The 19,752-nt window shown below is 35.7% G+C and overlaps 1 protein-coding gene and 1 long non-coding RNA gene across 3 annotated transcripts in view; one reads left to right on the top strand and one right to left on the bottom strand.

Moving 5' to 3' along the window:
• NDFIP2 (Nedd4 family interacting protein 2) overlaps positions 1-11,799 on the top strand; it is a 63,678-nt gene extending 51,879 nt beyond the window's left edge. The window contains exons 5-8 of the mRNA XM_039255455.1: positions 27-151; positions 4,743-4,809; positions 8,019-8,124; positions 10,838-11,799. Coding sequence (XP_039111386.1) covers positions 27-151; positions 4,743-4,809; positions 8,019-8,122 — 296 coding nt within the window. The 3' untranslated portion in view covers positions 8,123-8,124; positions 10,838-11,799. The remainder of the gene's footprint in view (positions 1-26; positions 152-4,742; positions 4,810-8,018; positions 8,125-10,837) is intronic.
• LOC120247507 overlaps positions 1-19,752 on the bottom strand; it is a 73,536-nt gene that overhangs the window by 35,570 nt on the left and 18,214 nt on the right. For both annotated transcript variants that reach the window (XR_005532332.1, XR_005532333.1), the window contains exon 2: positions 8,709-8,795. This is a non-coding gene — a long non-coding RNA (uncharacterized LOC120247507). The remainder of the gene's footprint in view (positions 1-8,708; positions 8,796-19,752) is intronic.

Here is a 19,752-nt window from a genome sequence, read left to right as displayed (position 1 = left end):
GAAATTTTTATTTCTCTTCCTTATAGTGGCATTTATTTTCAACTGGCTTGGATTTTGTTTATCCTTCTGTATCACCAATACCATAGCTGGAAGGTATGGTGCCATATGTGGATTTGGACTTTCATTGATCAAATGGATCCTTATCGTTAGGGTGAGTGTTGTGATAGTGTGTATTACTTTTATCTCTAAAATTAAAGTATATGAAATTCTGTCTATGGTTCATGAATGTTTATTTTGTATATAGGAATTCAATTATTTTGAGACTTATTCTTATCTTTTATACGTATTATTATAGTGATTTCTGTGGGGTGAACATTTTGTAAGTTTATTAAATGAAAGCTTGTTACTACGTGGAAAGAGCTTTGAAAACAGAAAAGGTTGAGTTTGAGTCTTATTTATATCAGTGTTCTAACCTTAAATTTTTAAATTGTTCTGAGCATTAGTTTCTTCATTAATGGGTTGGTAACAGCTGCCTTTCAGGATTTGTGTGAGGTTTAGAGGTGATATGATTAAAGCATTTGCCCAGTCACTGCACAAATGTGCTCAGTAAACTATGTCTATGACTATTGTGATCAGTCAAAACATAAAAATTTCTATCGGTTAGTAAAATTATCATGGATTTAGTTATTTTCTCACTCTTTTTGGGAGGAGGGTGAGTAGTATTAAGAACTCAAAGTAAACTGTGGGCTTTGAGGTAACTATCAGAATTCACGTTTTTCCCTTATGTTCCTTCTCAGCCTTTCTTTTCATTTCTCTACTGTTCCTGGGATTCACCCTCTGTCTATTTCTTACCATATATGAGATGGTGTATAGGGAGATAATGGCAAGTCTTTTCTGTTCTCCCATCATAACAGCTTATTCCATAGTAATTTTCTGTAACCATTCCACCCGCAGTAAGTAGTGTTGTTAGCATAGCTTACCCCAGCTCTTTACCTTTGCCTTTTGAAGGCTCCTTTAGGCTCCTTTTTACAAAGCCTTTTCCCTAGTTTCTTTAGGATAAGGCCTAGGAGAATGATCAAGAATGCCTTTATTTATTGTTTTAATAAAAGTTTTCTTAAAAGTAACCCACACATTTAAATGCTATTACACAATTGATAAATTGTATAACTTCTACAAATCATAGTCATTTAAACATTGATTTCTTTTTTTTTTTAATTTATAGTTTATTGTCAAGTTGGTTACCATATAACACCCAGTGCTCATCCAAACAAGTGCCCTCTTCCAGCCCATCCACCCCTTCCCCCTCTCTCCTAACCCCATCAACCTTCAGTTTGTTCTCCGTATTTAAAAGCCTCTTATGGTTTGCCTCCCTCCCTTCTTAACTATTTTTTTGCCCTTCCCCTCTCCCATGGTCCTCTGTTAAGTCTCTCCTGTTCCACATATGAGTAAAAACATATGATATCTGTCCTTCTGTGCCTGACTTACTTCACTAAGCATAACACCCTCAAGTTCCATCCACGTTGCTACAAATGGCCAGATTTCATTCTTCCTCATTGCCATGTAGTATTAAACATTGATTTCTAATTGAATGAGTCACGTACTCCTAAAATATTCAGTAGAGTCACATACTAAAACAGCTTCTCTTAAGTGCTTCAGACACTTAAGTTATGCACCTACATCATCAAATGGATTAAAAACATTAAAACTGGATTTAATGTGTTTCTGCATTATTTTTAAACTTATTACTTCCTAGAGTTTCAGTAATCTTATCAGACCTTGTCTCTGTTCAGACCAGATTAAGGTTTTGGTTATTAATCAGTTGATTCTTGGGTAAGACCTATTGCATGGCTTCTTCTAAGACGATTAAAACTAGAGCCACTGTAAGAACAGCCCCCTGGAAGATTCTTTTTCTAATTTCATTTCAAAAAATGTAGAGTGGATTCCCACTATGAGCAGAAATCTGTTAGGGTGTTATGGAGCATATAAATATAAAGAGATGATCCCTGCCCTTGCATAAGTTATTACTAGAAAAACCTCAAGAGTTGAAGTTAGATATGTCCATTGGTTATGGTTATGTTAGTAATAGAATTAATTACTTTTATTCAAATAGAATTTCTCATCTTAGTCACAGAACACAAAATGATTTGAGGACTGTTTTTTCAATTCTCCTAAATTTACTTTGTGTATTCTAAATTTATAAAGAAGGTAGTCTAGTCCATTATATGCAACCTTCGCCTTAAGGGTATTAGCATCTAATTCTCCCACAGTACCCCTACTTGAGAGGGGGTTGATTATCTAGTAATTAACTCCAGTTAATGTGATGAAGTGGGAAACTTAAATTCAAAGACATTGGGTTCTCAAAGTTTTCTAAGGTATATACTAGCATCAAGTTTGAGCACCAGGAGTGTTTAGTTTCCCTTTATAATAGCGCTACTGAGGGGTACCTGGCTGGCTCAGTCAGAAGAGCATGTGACTCTTGATCTCAGGGTTGTGAGATCCTGATTACATTGCTACTGAGTTAAGGTTAATGTTATGCTTTTAGTGTATACTGAGAATTGATACAAGCATTTTAAAGATCTTTTGTATAAAGTAATAATAGCTGCCATTCATTGAGTACTTACTATGTTCCAAGCAGAATTTATTACCAACATCAAATTCTTGACCCACTACCTGTATCAGTGATGCTTATGACAGTGCAGCCGTTTTATTGATGATGAAGCTAAGAATTAAAAAAAGTCTATTAACTTGCTTCACATCCCATAGTTTGTATGTGGATTAGAATCTAACTTGGTCCCAATTCAGTATCTGTTCTCCTGGTTCTGTAACTGCCTCTATGACACTGCATGTTGACTTTTATTATAATGTTCCAGGCAGTAAATTCCCTGTGGAGCTCAGTGCTGAGACAAACGGTTTCTTCTCAAAGCCTGATGTTTTATTTTATTAGACAATAAGTAATTTATAAATCCTACTGCAGCTTTTGTTTTTGTTTCTGTGTTGCCATGAGCCTCAGATTTAACGTAAATCTCTTTAGCCAGTTCTGGTATTATTTCTGTCTAGGGCTTTTGATCCTTTTATTATTTGTTTGAAAATGCATATGTGTTTTGTTAAAAACTAACAACTCTTTCTAAAAGTAGGATGTAAACAATAAAATGCTTATATTACATTAATAAAATAAAATTAGATAAATTCCTGTTGTCAGTTAATTTATTTTCCAAAATTTGAGTTTTGCATTGATTGGCTAGTCAACATGATGGATTATTCATTAAAAAAAACAAAAAACAAAAAAACGAACTTGGCTTAGCCCTGGGACTGTTGGTATACATTTTTGCTCATTCAGTAATGACTTCAAAAGCTTATTAGTTTATCCTTTTTATGTAGTGAACTTCACAAAGTCTCTCTTTGACTTCAAGGTGAAGGTAATTTTATTTTTCACCCAGAAGTAAATAAAGACTAGCTCTGGTAAATATTTTTGCTGAAGAATGATGATGGTCTTTTCTGGTTGTCTCTTGCCAGTTAGTATTATTTATTAAATATATTCTACAGTATATTTAAAAATTAGTTAAATGTATTGATTTGCTTCTTTATTTCTTTTTGTTCATATAGACTCTAAAACCCATAGGACATTATTTATAATTTATAAGCGTTTTGGTTATTACCAAACCTATAGGATTTTAAAAAATGCTTTTTTGGAAAGTACCAATGCATAGCTGGAAATAATTACCAAAAAAAGTTGGAGATAGATACTTCTAATTTCAGATTGAAGGGCAAGTCTCCATTTGACAAAATCATTTTTAGTTCAGTCAGATTCAGTATGGAGACAATGGAAACAGTAGATAAAAAAACATAATTTTTAATGGTTTTTAGACTAGGATACATTACGTTCAAAAAACTAGTATTTGGAGCACTCTTTAGGTGCTGGAGGGTAGTAGGGAAGAATTATCTGAAGTAACTCTGAAGAGAATGAGCTTAATTTAAAAAAAAAAATTAAATAATTAAAATCATGATGTCCAGAGTCTAATCAAGGAAGATATACCTGTGTTCAGTGTCGTGAAACTCTGCCTTCCCATCTGCCTATTCATACTCTCATTTCACAGAGCATATAAAACTGTCTACTGTGGTTGGTCACTAGTAGGAACTGTTGAAATGCCACTTCAAGGTTCATTTAGCTGTTCTCAGCTCACTGTTGGGAACTGAAGACTGGAGCATCTAGTTTGAAAATAAAAAGAGTCTAATGAGTTGGGGGTCTTTATGTGCCTAGTATTCTTGGCAGTGATTAACAGTAGGGGGTGTACAGAAGGTCAAAAGCTCTTCTTTTTAGAGGTCAGCTGAACATCCCCATCTGATAAGATTAAACTAATGTGGCTTTTGGTGTTAATATCTAAAGCAGCGGGTTGCTGTAGTGTGTTTGGGATAGTCGTTGTGGCTTTGAGAGATTATGAAAAAAGAACTGACATGTGAACTCTTTAATGAGAAAGTTGGATTTTCAGATACATAGAATTTACCTTTCTTTCTTACAAGCATCTTGAAATTGATTTTTGTGTCTAAAATATTTTCTGTAAGTTTGTTAGTTATTGTATAAAAGATTTTAAAGAGTTTTTTCCCTCAAGTAATTATGTATGTATTACATAATGTATTAAGTAATTGTGTGTGTATTCCATAATGTATTAAGCATTTTTTTTCTCTTTGTGTTGTTTTAAGTGCTAGAGATTATTTGAGGCACATCATTCTGAAATTGAGGCTAATCTATGATTTTCAAATTCAGGTACATAAATATGGTTAATATATTTATGTTCGCTCCATAGTTTTCTGATTATTTTACTGGATATTTCAACGGACAGTATTGGCTTTGGTGGATATTCCTTGTACTTGGTAAGTTTCTTCCTATTTCAGTTTAATTTGCATTTAGTTAAACTTTGATATTTCCCCAAATTGTAAGATGTAAACCCACTGTGTTGGAACTTAGGTGGTAATGATTTTTATGCTGTAAAGTTCGCCTATCCAAGCACTTAAATCATCTCAGCTCTTTGGATAATTATACATAGCACTCTAGATTTTGGATTTAAAATCCAGATCCTGTCAATTTAAAAATCAGTGGTTGGATGATAATTAAATACAATAAAACTTGAAAATCCTAAAATGATTTAAAAAATGTCTTCAGCATTTATTTTGGAAAATATACATGCATAATTTCTTTTAGCGATCCTAGGAAATGTTGAGAGTAGGATAGTTGGATGTTCTGTGCATTTACTTATTTTTGGAACATTGAAATGTTCTTTATACTTCTGAAACATAGCCTGTATTAATCATTAATCAGCCAGGCATAAGACTTCATGCCTAACGATCACACTACTTCGTTGAGTTTTCTTCTTACAAGGCATGTCTTTTTATTAATATTGATGAATTTTATGGATTTCCAATTTTTGTTGCCTGGTGATTTTTCACTTTAGGTGTATGATAAGTTTATCTTAAAATCACATGATGCCTTTAATCCACATTTCAGATTTATTTACTGACATGAAGAATGTACTCAAGTTTAAAAGCCCACATTTCTCTAGTAACATTATTATTGTACCAGAAAATAATAGCATTTCAGTAGGTGGCAGTGTTCTCATTGAGTTTTTGTTTGGTCCTGCTTTTGGATCTTTAGGATCTTTACGAAAACAAATTCTTGCAGTCAGATAAAGTCACTAAAGATCCTGTATTCTTTCTCTAATAATTATAGTGAAATTATTCTGGTGTTGTGATTTTGTTAGGGACCCAAACTCCAGCGAGGAAGTTTAGGCAGTTGTTTTGTATTGGCAATTGTGTTCTGACTGCCTGAATTCTGTGCTGATTATTGAGCTGCTTTTTTAACAGTGAAAAAAATCTATAAAGTCTGTTAGGTATTTAAGCATATTAGATGAGTATATTTGCTTCTACGTATATTATGAAAGGATTGGACCTTAGGAAGACAGCTACAGGCCTGAATGGAATGCAGAGGATGACCTCATTTCCACATCAGAACCACAATCTAGCATTTAGGAAAATATGAAAATTTAATCAATGATAAAAATGTTGCTCTCACATATACTCAGAAGAATGTTGAGTACATTGTAGAAGACTGAGAAACAATAGCTGCTGAATGATTAGTTTCTAGATATGAACTGCCTTAGTTTAGAAAATGCCTGAGCAGAACAAAATATGTCTTAGAAACAGCAGTTTTTATAGACAAAAGAAGGGATTTCACAAATAATTTTGGTTTACATTATTCAATAATGCTTTTACATTTGGATCATAATACCATTATCTTTGAACAGTATCTGCAAGGGCATGAGGGTGGAATTCAGAGCGGGAGTCACAAATGGAAGGAGTTTAGGGTATGGGAAGCAGATGGGATCCGATTGAGCTGAAATTTCTACCACCTGTTTAAGTCATTATTTGTATGTCTCCTATCTTTTTCATGTATCATAACCATGCTGTTTTTAGTGCTTTGGTTACTGTCTTGCATTTGGGGTACAAATTTAGATTGGGACCTTGCATTTTAAATGGACAGACTTTCCTCTTGATGAGGAAAGCTGTATGTGTATATATCTTCCGGTTTTGTTTTACACCCCCCGTTACTAGTTTAATATTACTGAAGTTAGTAAATGTTTCCCTTAGAATTCTGTGCTTAATAAGTATATCAGAGAATTTACTAATGATTCTAATGCTTTTTACAGTTAGCTAATATTTTTCATCTGAAACTTCGAAGCATTTCACAGGCATTGTTTTGTTAATTACTCAGGAGACCTGTTATATAAATGGCTGTTATTTAAAATTCCTGTTATAAAGAATGCTGAAATAGATACAATAAGCTATCCCAAATCATTTAAGAAATCACTAGAGTGGTTGTTTTATAAGTCTTTCCTATTCTTCTTATCTAAATTTGTATTATAAATTAGTCTTTTATTATTACTTGAAAAAAAGAAATAATAATTAAAATTATTTATGTAACATATATCTTCAAATGTGGATTTCACAGATGACAGGCACTTGATATTGCTAGACAGGCTTATTGGTTTTATCCCACAGTTGTTAGCAAATTACATGCATATATATTCTTTCTTGAATACTTTATATCAGTAAATATGTCTTTAGTTTGCTTAATAGTTGTATTAATTGAAAAGTTTTATTTATTTAAAAAAATTTTAAATAATTTATTGTCAAGTTGGCTTCCTTCTAACACCCAGTGCTCATCTCCACAAGTGCCCTCCTCCCTGCCCATCACCCTTTTTTAAAATTTTTAATTTTTTTTTGTTTTGATTTTTATTTACTTGAGAGAGAGACAGAGAGACAGAGACAGAGACAGCTTGAGCAGGGCAGGGTCAAAGAAAGAGGGAGACACAGAATCTGAAGCAGGTTCCAGGCTCTGAGCTAGCTGAGAGCACAGAGCCTGATGCAAGGCTTGAACCCCTGAACCGTGAGATGGTGACCTGAGCTGAAGTTGGACGCTTAGCCAACTGAGCCACCCAGGCGCCCCATTAATTGAAAGGTTTTATGTATGGGTCCCTGGGTGGCTGAGTCAGTTAGTCCAACTTCATCTCAGGTCATGGTCTCACGTATCGTGAATTTAAGCCCCACATCAGGCTTTGTACTGACCACAATAGTGTACTTGGGATTCTGTCTCTCTCTGCCTTTCCCTGGCTCGTGCACTTGCTCACTCGCTCTCTTGAAATCAACAAACTTAAAAACCCAGAAATTCTTTTAAAAAAATTCATATAAAAATGGGATTTCTGTGAGTTGAATCAGATTAAATGGATTAGGTAACTTTTTCTATTTAAAGAAATGGAATAAATGTATATTTTTGTATAATTCTGGATTTTCATGGCTGGATACATCTGGACTTAACAAACTGAAAGAATTTTTGGGAGGCAGTAAACTTTTATTAAATTTTTCCATGATGGGATTATCATTCTCATATAAAATAGATTATGGAGTGAATGGAATTTTACAGATTAAATTATTTAAGCCAAGAGGACATTGTTTATAATTGTCTATTTTAAATTTATGGTGCCCCCTCTGTGTAAGAACATAATGTAGCTATTATTTTAACCTCTCAGGCCTGCTGCTTTTCTTCAGAGGATTTGTTAATTATCTAAAAGTCAGAAACATGTCTGAGAGTATGGCAGCTGCTCATAGAACAAGATATTTCTTCTTATTATAGAGGTAAGAAATCTTAATATAGTAATGTTCCTTCATGTATTCATATTCACCAGAATGCATATTATGTGTACTCATGTTGTTTACTTAAATTTAGCATTTTTAATGTATTGATATCCTGTTAATCAACTAATGAAAATTTAATAAGTTGTGAACTTTTTAAGGTAGATTTTAAAAATTAGATTTCTTCATAAATTTTAGTTTTTTAAATATATAATGAATAAACAAACTTTAAGTCAGACTTTTTATACTTCTTTTTTAAAGATTAACCATAGGATGTAAGTAACCATTAGCACAAAATTTAAAAGCTTGAAAAAACAGGACAAGGCACTTCTGCAGAAGGGATGGGCACTTTGTATGAAACAATGTGAAATTCACACGTGGTGAAAAAAGCAAAAAAAACCCCAAATTTGTGATTAAAAAGTAATTTTCTACGCACTGATCTTAACAAACTAGATCCAAGAGTAAAAGTTGTGTGAAGAAAATGTGAGCTCTGATATACTCTTTTCTTAAAGTGTGTCAGTTTGAGCCAGTAGTGAAGGCTTCAACCTGAATAATAGGGAATAAAGACACGAGCAAGGTTTTCTTACCAGTTATCCAGTGAGTTTCTGGAGGCCGTGTGCAACCAGTAATCTTCACATGAAGGGACCTTGTATCTCTACTTTCTGTAGTAGGCTCTTTTTTTTTTTTTTGAAAAACAGTTAACATACAATATTATATTAGTTTCATGTATATAACATAGTGATTTGACATTTGTATAAGTGAACTGGTCATCAAAATAAGTCTAGTTATCATCTGAATGATGTATAACAAGGTTATACAGTATTAGTGACTGTATTCCCCATGCTGTAAATTACTTCCCCATGACTTACTTGTCTTGTATATGGAAGTTTGTACCTCTTGATCCCCTTCACCCATTTTGCCCCCTTTACCCCGAAACTCCATCCTCTTTGATAGCCATCACTCTCTTAGTATCTATGAGTCTGGATGTTGTTTTATTGTTTTTGGTTTTGTGGGGTTTTTTTTGTTTTTGTTTTTGTTGGTTGCATTTGTAAGTGAATCATGCAGCATTTGTCTTTCTTTGACTTACTTCACTTAGCATAATATCCTTAAGGTCCATCCATATTGTCACAAATGGCAAGATCTTTTTTATGGCTGAGTAGTATTACATTTTAGACACCTTATCTTTATTCATCCATCTATTGGTGGGCACTTAGGTTGTTTCCATATGTTGGCTGTTGTAAATAATGCTGCAGTTAACAGAGGGGTCCATATATCTTTTTGAAATTAGTGTTTTCATTTTCTTTACATAGATAGCTGGAAGTGGAATTGCTAGATCATAGGGTAGTTCTTTTAATTTTTGAGGAACCTCCATGCTGTTTTCTCACATGGTTGCCTCAATTTACCTTCCCACTAACGGTTCACAAGGTTTCCCTTTTCTTCATGTCCTTGCTAATACTTGTTTCTTTTTAATTATAGCCATTCTGACAGGTGTGAGGTGATAATCTCATTGTGATTTTCATATGCATTTCCCTGATGTATAGTGATGTTGAGCATCTTTTCACATGCTTGATGGCCATCTGTATATCTTCTTTGGGAAAAATGTCTCTGCAGATCTTCTTTTCATTTTTTGATTGGATTGTTTGATTTTTCAATTATTGAGTTATATGAGTTCTTTAACTATTTTGGATATTAACTTCTTATTGAATATATGGCTTACAAATATCTTTTCCCTCCATAATGTTTTTTTTTAATTTTTTTTATGTTTATTATTGAGACAGAGAAACAGCATGAGTGGGGAAGGGGCAGAGAGAGAGAGGGAGACACATAATGTTTTTAAAGCAAGAACATATACATCATGTCTATAAATGACTTGAACTTTTGAAGTATTTGAACTGCATAAGCAAAAATCACTTCTGTATCTATCTACAGGTACAAAATGTTTCAGTTACTATAACTAAGTATCTTTTTATAAATAAATTGTATGGTTTTTTATTTGAGCACTTAAACTTTATGAGTTTTACATTATCTAATACAATTTATTTCTACTGAAGAGTAGAGGGAATATAGTTGTATTTCTGGATAATATTAAAGTATCTTTTTAAATGTTCTTTTACCTCAGGGTGCCTGGGTGACTCAGTTGGTTAAGTGTCCAACTTAGGCTCAGGTCATGATCTCACAGTTCGTGGGTTCAAGCCCTGCATTGGGCTCTGTGCTGACAGCTTGGAGCCTGGAGCCTGCTTCAGATTCTGGGTCTCCTTCTTTCTCTGCCCCTCCCCACTTGTGTGTTGGTGTGTGCGCGTGTGTGCTCTCTTTTTCTCTCAAAAATAAATATTTTTTAAAAATGCTCTTTTACGTCTACCTAGAAGATGTCACGTTTTCTCTTTAGCCACTAAAATGTCTTTGCAAGCAATAACATTAAGAGTGCATCTGTATGTAAGAAAAAGGCAAAGTAATTTTACTAATTTAAATGACATTCTGTGAGTATTCAGTGTGATTATCTTGTTTGCATTTTTAAGAGTCTATAATGTAAATATTTTCTAGTTTCCTATAGAAGCTTAAATGTTTGAGTATATTCTGATATATGCTATTTTATGTCACATTTACCAAAAGAACATTATATACTTGATGTACCACTACTATAAAATGGGTGTTTGTACTGTCATTTAGATATCTTCACTTTAATATACTTTAAGACTAATTCTTTCTTTGTCCCTAGACTACATCGACCAGACATTCTTTTCTTATCTCAATGTGAAATTTCCAGATCATCTGTAAACCTACAACTTTAATAGGATAGAAGACTACTAAAAGCAGAAGACAAATTAGTGAAGAAAAGATAGATCTTCATAATTGAATGGCAGGGTGGTTTATGCTTAAAGCAATTCTGTTCATTCTCTTAAATATTTATATTTCATTTGTTTTGCACATTTGCATATGTGCCCATTTAAAAGATTTGCATATACTTGAAAGAGACCATAAAGTTGTATCAGTGAAGTCCAGTCATATTTGGTTAATCAGTGTTTGATATAATTGAAAGAGATGAGTGAAAAATAGTCTTCCAGCATGTAAATGCCATTGACTTCTGACCTGACATTTAGTATAATAAAAATGGAATTATTAACCATGTCAAATGCTTTAGTTTCTGGCTTCTAGATTCATCTAGTAACTCTACACATGACACATCCTTTGTTATGTATAGGTTTTTGAAACCTGCAGTGCTGATTATAGAAAAGCTTTGTCAAATTTTTGAACATGATATTTACGTTATTTAGCATACTCTTTCTGTAAATAACCATGCATAAATTACTTTCTGCATTGTTTGATTAGAAATGGTCTGGATATCTTTTCATTAATTTAAAATTAAGGGAACTTAATATATAGAGAAAATTTGGGTGTTAAAGATTGTTTTAGGACAAATTTTAAGAAAGTGTGGGTATTCCACATGTCCTTCATAAAAAAAATCTGTTGGTTTTTTTTTTAAGGGACATGCTAGTTTTAGGGATTCTCAATTGAGAAGTGTGGTTTTTAGCATTGCCATCTTAGAGATTCTTGCAGGAAGAGATTGTATTAGATGTATTTATTTCATTTAAGACATTTTTGAAAATTAATTTTCTGAATAAGATAGTCTCATTTGCATTTGTCTTTTAAAAAGCCAATAAAAGTATCTTTCAATTATCATTGTCATAATTTTTTCTTTAGCTGTTTAGTTTGTTAAACAAAGCAAATCAAAACTTGTACTAATAGCTTCTTACTTTATGATTGTAGGATTAATCTATAAAAATCATATCTTGAATTGAGATATGCAAAATAATTTGTTTTCAAATTATGGAAATGTGTGGAATATGGGGATGTGGTGTGTGTATATGTGTGTTGCCAGAATATGTGTGTCTGTGACCATTATTACAACTGGAATCTATATTCATAAGCTACTGCTGTTTTGCAAATCATTTTATGTCTCATGTGTTTTATTTTCAGTTATATTTTTGCTTTTGGATGCCAACATTAAAAATGATAGAAATTATATCCTCTTTTAAACTTAAAAATCATTTAATACAGATATTTAAAACATATAAAATTGGTTGCTCATTTATTATTTGACACTGACTACTACTAAAAAATACATCTAAAAGTATTCAGGGACATTTTTCCATTTCTGAAAAAATAAGTTATACTTTATAACTTCTTTTGTATTTCTCTGTATTTTCTGATTTATTTCATTGTCTTTGATAAATAAAACATGCAGTTTTGTTTTGCTAATTGAGTGTCCTATTGTTTTTCATCATTCATTCTCCCTGTACAGAATTTTTATTGTTGATTGAGGTACCTGTGTTACCCCCTTGAGGTCAAACAGTAGCATGGGGTAAAGAAAACAAAATATTTAATTTAGTTGCCTGATTTGGAAATGAAAATTAGAATGTACTTATAAGAAATGTAACCTCATGCTAGATCTCTTCTTTATCTCATGTTAAGTTCCTGTACACCTGTACTTTTTTTTTGTGGTAATTTTTAAGTGAAATTAAGCTACCCTACATGGTAATTTTAGCTTACTAGATCAGCTATCACATCACTATATTAAAATGTAATATTTTACTTCTTGTAGTATTTATACTTGGTTTCTAATTATGGATGTGTCACTTTTGGTCCAACATCAAAAACTTCATTTTCTATTGGGATTTTTTTTCCTTTCAAATCTGTAAGGTTCAAGTGTGCATGTTACTGGATGCTCTCTAAGTGGTACAATTCAGTGGTAGCCTTAAATCTCATCATCCAATCAGTTTTAAAAACATTCGCTTCATTTGTTGTGAGCTTGGGTAGAGCAGCTGCTGCTGTGTTTGGGGGAGTCTGAGCTGCCTTTTTACTCTGTCCTAAAGTTCACAAGTTGGAATCTTTGTCAGAATGTCTAAATGATTTTTGAATGAATATGAATTGGGGCTTGGAAGTTAATGACAATATTTATTAAATTATTTTGATTACATAAGACCAGGATGATCCATTTTTATGTATCTATGAAATCAACTGAATTTAAGGTAAAAATACATTTTTATGTACAGTGTGTTCAGGATTGAATTAGAAATTTGAAATTAAAAGATCTTATACTCAGTTAAAATAAAAATCTCCGTTTAACAGAAAAAAAAAATACTAATCTCTACCCTTTGGAGTCTGTGAGATATCTCCCTTGCCTTTGAGGTTGTTCATAAATTTTAACCTGTTAAGACAGCAATAATTAATTTCCAGCAAAACCTTTCATAACAGGAAAAGTGAAATCCAGAAAGTCCAATTGGAGAGAAAAAATTGGGGTTTCTTACTTTAGCATTTCTTTTTCAACTGGTCCTTGCTCTCCCCCAAAGCACAAAATTAACAGTGGTGAATGTGATACTGTATTTAACTGGAGTGACGGATGTCCTGAGTTTGCTCAGAAACAGTCGTGATTATTTGTTTTCTCAGCTTAAATAGTGCCTCTTCTCTGAAAAGTGTCCTAAAAAGGAGAATAAGTTATATGATCACTCTATATAGAGCTGTACCTTTCACCAGGAGGTGACTGCCTAAGCCCACTGCCCTTTGGGAGAGGGAGTCAGAGTATTAGGTCAGGAGCTAACTGTTGTTGGTTGTCACAGCCTTTCCTAGCCAGGCCATGTGGCTGGCCTTTAGAATATGCACAGTATCTTTTTTTTTTTAAATAGAAATTGTACTGGAATGATTCCAGCTTATGGTAAATAGTGAACAATTAGATTTTATATTTTAACTGCTGTTAAATGTTACGTTAATTGTTTATTAGTTATTTAATTCTTCAGTCATATGAAATGTTAGTGTATTATTCTTAAAAATCTCATTCTTGATAAAGTCAACTGGTAGATGATGATGTATCAATTATTGTGAGAATGTTGTTGCCCATATAAAACATGCTGACATGTGTTTTACTTGTTAATAAAGCTCTATAGATGTGGAAATGTGAACCTGTGCATCCTTTTGAAAATGAGTTTCAAGATTGACAACGTACTATCTCCATCTTGGCCTCACAAAATGGTTATATGGTAGACCTCACTTAAGATGAAAACAAGAATAGAACTAGGTTAGAGTGTGGAACATTTAACTTGTCACAGTAATTTGAATGTTAGGAGATGACTGGAGTTTAATTTTAATAAATGCAAAAGCTCAGCCTTATGAAAATTATTTATGTTCATTGCTACTTTGCAAAATATCTGTGGTAACCACGGGCCAGACCTGCCTGTGTATGGGCTCGTGCTCTCATTTGGGACATAAGACGTAAAGTACAAAAACTTCCTTCAAGTTTTTTTACAAAAAATGAAACCCGAAAGCTCATTCCATACTTCCTAAGTTTTTAAAAATGCTTATTTTGAACTCCCCATGTTTGCTTGTGTTAACTTCTCTTTCTTGATGTTTCAGCTTACCTTTCATTCTTTTATTTTGGTTTTGAGAGATTGACCTACCAGCTCTTAAAAACCCACTTGATTTTCATGAAAACCATTAAAAAGAATTCAGCAGCCAGAGTATTACTGTTTTAGCAGTTGAGGTTATGTCAGACCAAAGTCTTACACTCCTGGTTTACAGAAACTTACAGGTGGCTTTCCTATCTCTCACTTGCAAAATGAGTCACCTCATTACTTTCTCACTCCATGTGTGTTTGTTTTACTTAAAATCAACACGTTAGCTTCAGTGACACAAGAAGGGATATAGGCTATCCTTACAGCATACTTTCCTCTTGTAGCTTTGTCAAAGCACAGCAAAGTCAAGGAACAAAAATTTACCCAAAGCTCCAAAGAAATCTGGAGGAGCCTCTGCCCTGGGCATATGAAAAGTAGCAGATAACCTTGTTGGAAAGTATGAACTCCGCGGAGATCTGGGAACGGTACTTGTTCATAAATCCCCAGTGTGGAAATAGATCTGTCATTCCTGTCCTGTCAAACTTACTTTATCAGCCATCTGACTTCCTGCTAGTGATTCGGGTTGGCTATGAAATTTATGGGATTGGAGCTCTACAATTTTGATTTTATTTTCATCTTATTCAGAGATAAGACCTAAAGACTCTTAATTGCTAGGAAGCGTTGGTGATGGCATAAATGTGAAATATCACTTCCCAAATCCACCTTTTAAAATGGCCAGCAGAGTATGAAAAAGAACATCAGTTCATTGGGAGTTACAAACTTTTAAAAGATAACCCAGTCTTAACATTTCCCCAGTCCAGCCGGATCTCTAGGGGTGAATTCTTGATTCCTAGGACCTCTCTTTAGAGCTGTAATTGTTATTCAATGTGGTGTATTATAATCAACCGGAAGTTTGGGTAAATTAGCATTCCAGCCTCAATTTCCAGAGTGTCCAGTGAAATATACCTGCCCTGAGGGCAGCACATTTCCTTCCTATGGACTGAAGTTCTGAGATTTTGGTCTGATAGTACTGCTGATTCCTTTTTGACCACTGTGTGCTCTCTCTGGCTAGCTCCTAGTACACAGGTGATGGAAAGTTAACATTGTTAGGATCAATGTAAGACTTCTTGCGGGGAAGGGAAAAGGCACATAAAACAGATCTTAAAGAGTTAATAAGCATTTCTTGAGTTCTTGCTTTATGACCTCTGAATGAGAGCCCTTCTGGTTTTCATGCCTTTATGCACACAGTGTGGCTGCAGGGCTGTTCAACAGGGTTGTGTGGGAGTGTTGTGCCAGAATAGCACTGTTTGTGCTGAGACGGTGGTTGTTTTCACCGTAATCCTGTAAAGTGAGCAGAATTGGATTCATCTTCAGTTGATTTTTCTTGCCTCAAAAAAATGTAACTATGTTCCACTAACACCTTCCCTTCTGTCTCCTTGAGGGGCCTATGGATTGTTAAGACAAGCAGCTTTATGTAACAGACTGGGTTTGGGAGCCAGGTTAAGTACCCCTGAACTCAAATAACAAGTTTCATGCAAGCTCAGGCAATATGCTTAAGCAGAGCCTCAGGTTCCTCATCCATTTGTTGGGGAGCACAACATGTACCTGAAGATTTGGTGAAGTTCATGAAAAAAAAAAAAAAGTGGGCATTATTACATGTTTGCTCAGTGTTTCCTGACTAAGACGGCCTCTTAGTGTGAGTAGACGCCTCAGGGATTCGAAATAAGCCTGACCCTTGCATGATGTGGGCATTGCACCTGCCAAAAAGAGTGATTATAATGGCATCCTGTTTACCTAGTGTTCGTTCCTTGTGTCTTCTCTGCAGCAAGTGGAATCAAAGCAAAATTTCTTAGGTGACAGTTGATTTTAAGGGACACGATCCTGCCAAGGGGAAGGGAGTTGACTGCTTGATGGGCAATAAAGAACTCCAGCTGGTGGAGAGAGAGGACGCTCACACAGGTCTTGCCAGGCCAAAGCGCGGAGGCCCCAAAACCAGTCCTTCCAAGCTTTGCTGTTGAATTGGAATGATGTTCCTTTTTACAGGAATCTCCTGCTTTTCGAAAGTTTGCCACTTCACTTCTGTGAAAAACCTACACTAGTTCTTGTTTTTGCTACCTGAAAGAAATCCGAAGAGGATTTTAGCTTTAATGAAGAAAGGTGAAAAGCAAAAATAGCATTCAGCATTTGTTTTGCAGCAAGCTGTCAAAGGGGGGGCAGTGTGCATCCCAAGTGGCGAGAGTGGCCCCGCCAAGCTGCTTCCCCTGACCTGCTCCTCGTATCTCAGCCTCAGCCCGCCAGGGCTCTGAACTGTGTCTGAGCATCTGAGCCTTGCTTGTCACGGTTGGTTTTGTGCATTTGTTAGTGAGGTGTCTCTTAAGGTACCAGAAAAGCCTTAGAGAGTTGATTTTTTGGGTCCAGGAATGCTCAAACATTAATGATAATATAATGGTAGTTGCTTTCATATAAATCAATGCTAATTGCCTCTTCACTTTATACATTTCAGCTTACAAAAGGTTTTATAGGAATGCTCTACCTTTGGATAGCAGGGGAGACCTGTAATTGGTGACATATTGCTTTAGCTCAGGGAACCAGTGCGGGATAATCCTGGTTGAAAAGTGACCAGAAAATAGTTTGTGGGCAGGTTGTTTCTGATTCTAGGAATTCTAGGACTCCCCAGCTTTCTCTTATAATCATGTGTTCTCAGTCTTTGATTTATTTTCAAAAATCTCTATTATGTTGGAAGGGAAATACTTAGATAGGAGTTAAGTCCTCTAAAGTCTATCCTGATCATAATCGGGGTCAGCTAAATATTTTTGAGTGCTAAAGGGCCAGTGCTGTTGCCTTCACATGAAATCCATCTTCCCTGTCCGTTTTCCACCTTCAAAAAGAGCTTTCAGGAAGGCCATTCTCTCTCACCATCTCACTCTGATTCTGGTCCTCTTGGTTTTTATAGCCACATATATTATTTCTGTCAAGGCACTTAGGACTCTGTATTATCATTACTGACTTGTGTTTCCATTGTCAGTTGCAGCTATTAAGTCTTACTCAGCTTTGCACGTCTCCCCAACACCCAGCAGAGATCAGAAAATTGGAAGGATGGGTAGGGTGGCTGCTGGTGCCAGGCTGTGTGTGCACCAGGATACGTACCATGCTTTCTGCCCTATAACTCAGGGTCAAATGGAGGAAGATTTATAAACAGAAAAATACCCTACTGTGAAGTAGGGACAAAAATCATGGATCAAACAGTTGACCTCTGGGAGAACCAGGGCTCCCCTCACTCCGGAGGGGACACTGGAACTAGATTTTCTGGAGAAAACAGATGTGCAAGTATGTTTACGTGTATTATAAACATTTCATATTTTGCCATGTCTTGCATGATGCTCTGCCTTCCTTGATCCTCCTCAGAGGGAAATAAGCGGTTTCCCAATTCTCATGACACTTCATCAGAGGTCCTTTATTAATAATCAGTCTGCTTTCGGCCGTGTGGCAGTCATTTGCATTCATGCCTCCTCATCTCTCCTGTTGGAGGCCAGGACCCATGCCTGCTGTAGCTTCCTAGCCTCCATTGTGTCCGGCACAGAGGAAGCTCTTGGAAACCAAGCCTGAGATTCTCCACACGACACTGAACCACTCGCTTTGCCACTGCAGACACTGTTGGCCTCAGAAGCTAATGATGGCACAGGCCCCCTCGTCTCTAGATACACTGGTACAAGATGTATTAGAATAAATTGTGATCTCTCCTTTTCAGATACCTTCCAGTTTTCTCTCCCTTTCCAGAAGCAACCGCCACTATTATATAATCATCCAGACTTTTTCCACATACATTTTGTTTTACTAGGAAGGCCCTGTCTTCTGATGTCAACAGAACTTCTGGTTTCCTATGAAGGTGAGCTGACCCCAGGTACAATGTCTGAGGCAATGTGCCTTTTTCTCTGTGTTCCAGGACTCACGGGACGTTACTATTTCTTCCTGCAAAAATGTACTTTTTTTCTCCTGGGAAACCAAGGTGTATTGTCTTGGTTCTTTAGTCTCTAGGTGAGGCATGACATGTGGCTTCAGGGCCTTTGGGAGCTGGGCTATTCCAGGATCTGATATTTGCAGCATTTAGATGTCCTGCTTTGTGATCTTCTGATAGGTCTATTTTTGGCGAGAAGTTCTCTGGAACCAGGTTATTACAAGGAGGAGAGGGGTCGCAGTCGACAAGAATATCCAGGCTGGGTAGGTTTAGGGAAGACCAAAATGATTCTGGGCTTAAAATTAATTTTCCTTGTTTCAGGACCAAAATTGTGTTCCAGTATGTGGCAGTCATGTTCTCTGGCTAAACCAACAGACGTTGGCCACCCGTCCTTCTCCCTCCCAATTCTTCCTTTCTAGAGCTCATGTGTGACATCTGCAGCTGAAGCAGTTATCATGCCATTGAAGCAACAGTTGGGAGACTTAAGTATGAGAGCAGTAAGAAAGGGGGAGCCTTGGTTTTGCCGACATCACAGAGCACTGTGTGAGCCCTGGACCTGCCTACCTTCCAGCTTTCTGCTCAATGAGAAAAATAATTGCTCAGTTATTGTTACTCAGGTTTTTGTTACTGATATTTAAGAACAATTCAAACTGATACAGGTGTAATCATCTGTTTCCCCAAAGCCACCCATTTTCCTAGAAGAGTTGCTCAGGTCATCAAAGCCACCAACACGAGAAAGGAGTCTAAGTCTTACCTGCCCACAGGGTCACTGGCCATCCAGGACCCTTGCACTTGTTTTATTGATTGTCAGTCAACTCAATACAGTGGCAGTGTGTAAGCAGTGGGTTTACATCTGTTTTACTCACCCCTTCATTCTCTCTTTTTTTTTTTTTTTTAACAGTTGGGGGTCCCATGGCATGACTAACTTCCCAACGACTGCTAACAGATGAAAATGTTTCACTGCTTAGTGAACATGCCAGCAGCCACAGTTCAACCCCTACCTCAAATACCATTCAATGCTATCCACACATCCTGTCAATCGAACTTTGCCAGGGGAAGCAGGTGCCGGTTTTAAACCCCTGCTCGGTAAAACGACAAATGAGAATGGCTCAGGTGAGATAGCCTTCTCTCTTACAGTGATCTAGCCCTCAAATTATGATTTTGGTTCGTATTTTCAGAAATGAAGTTATGATTCTTTGGAGCCAAGAAGCTTTCTAGATAGAGACCCTGCTGCACTAAGACGCCCCAGAAAACACTGTCTGCGCTCTCAGCTGCCCGGAGTTCTGCCCTCTG

Source organism: Hyaena hyaena, unplaced genomic scaffold (genome assembly GCF_003009895.1).
Source record: "Hyaena hyaena isolate Hyena2069 unplaced genomic scaffold, ASM300989v1 scaffold_527, whole genome shotgun sequence".
NCBI classification, from domain to species: Eukaryota; Metazoa; Chordata; class Mammalia; order Carnivora; family Hyaenidae; genus Hyaena; species Hyaena hyaena.
The sequence above is the reverse complement of the archived record's forward strand: the minus strand, read 5'-3'. Positions and strand labels throughout refer to the sequence as shown.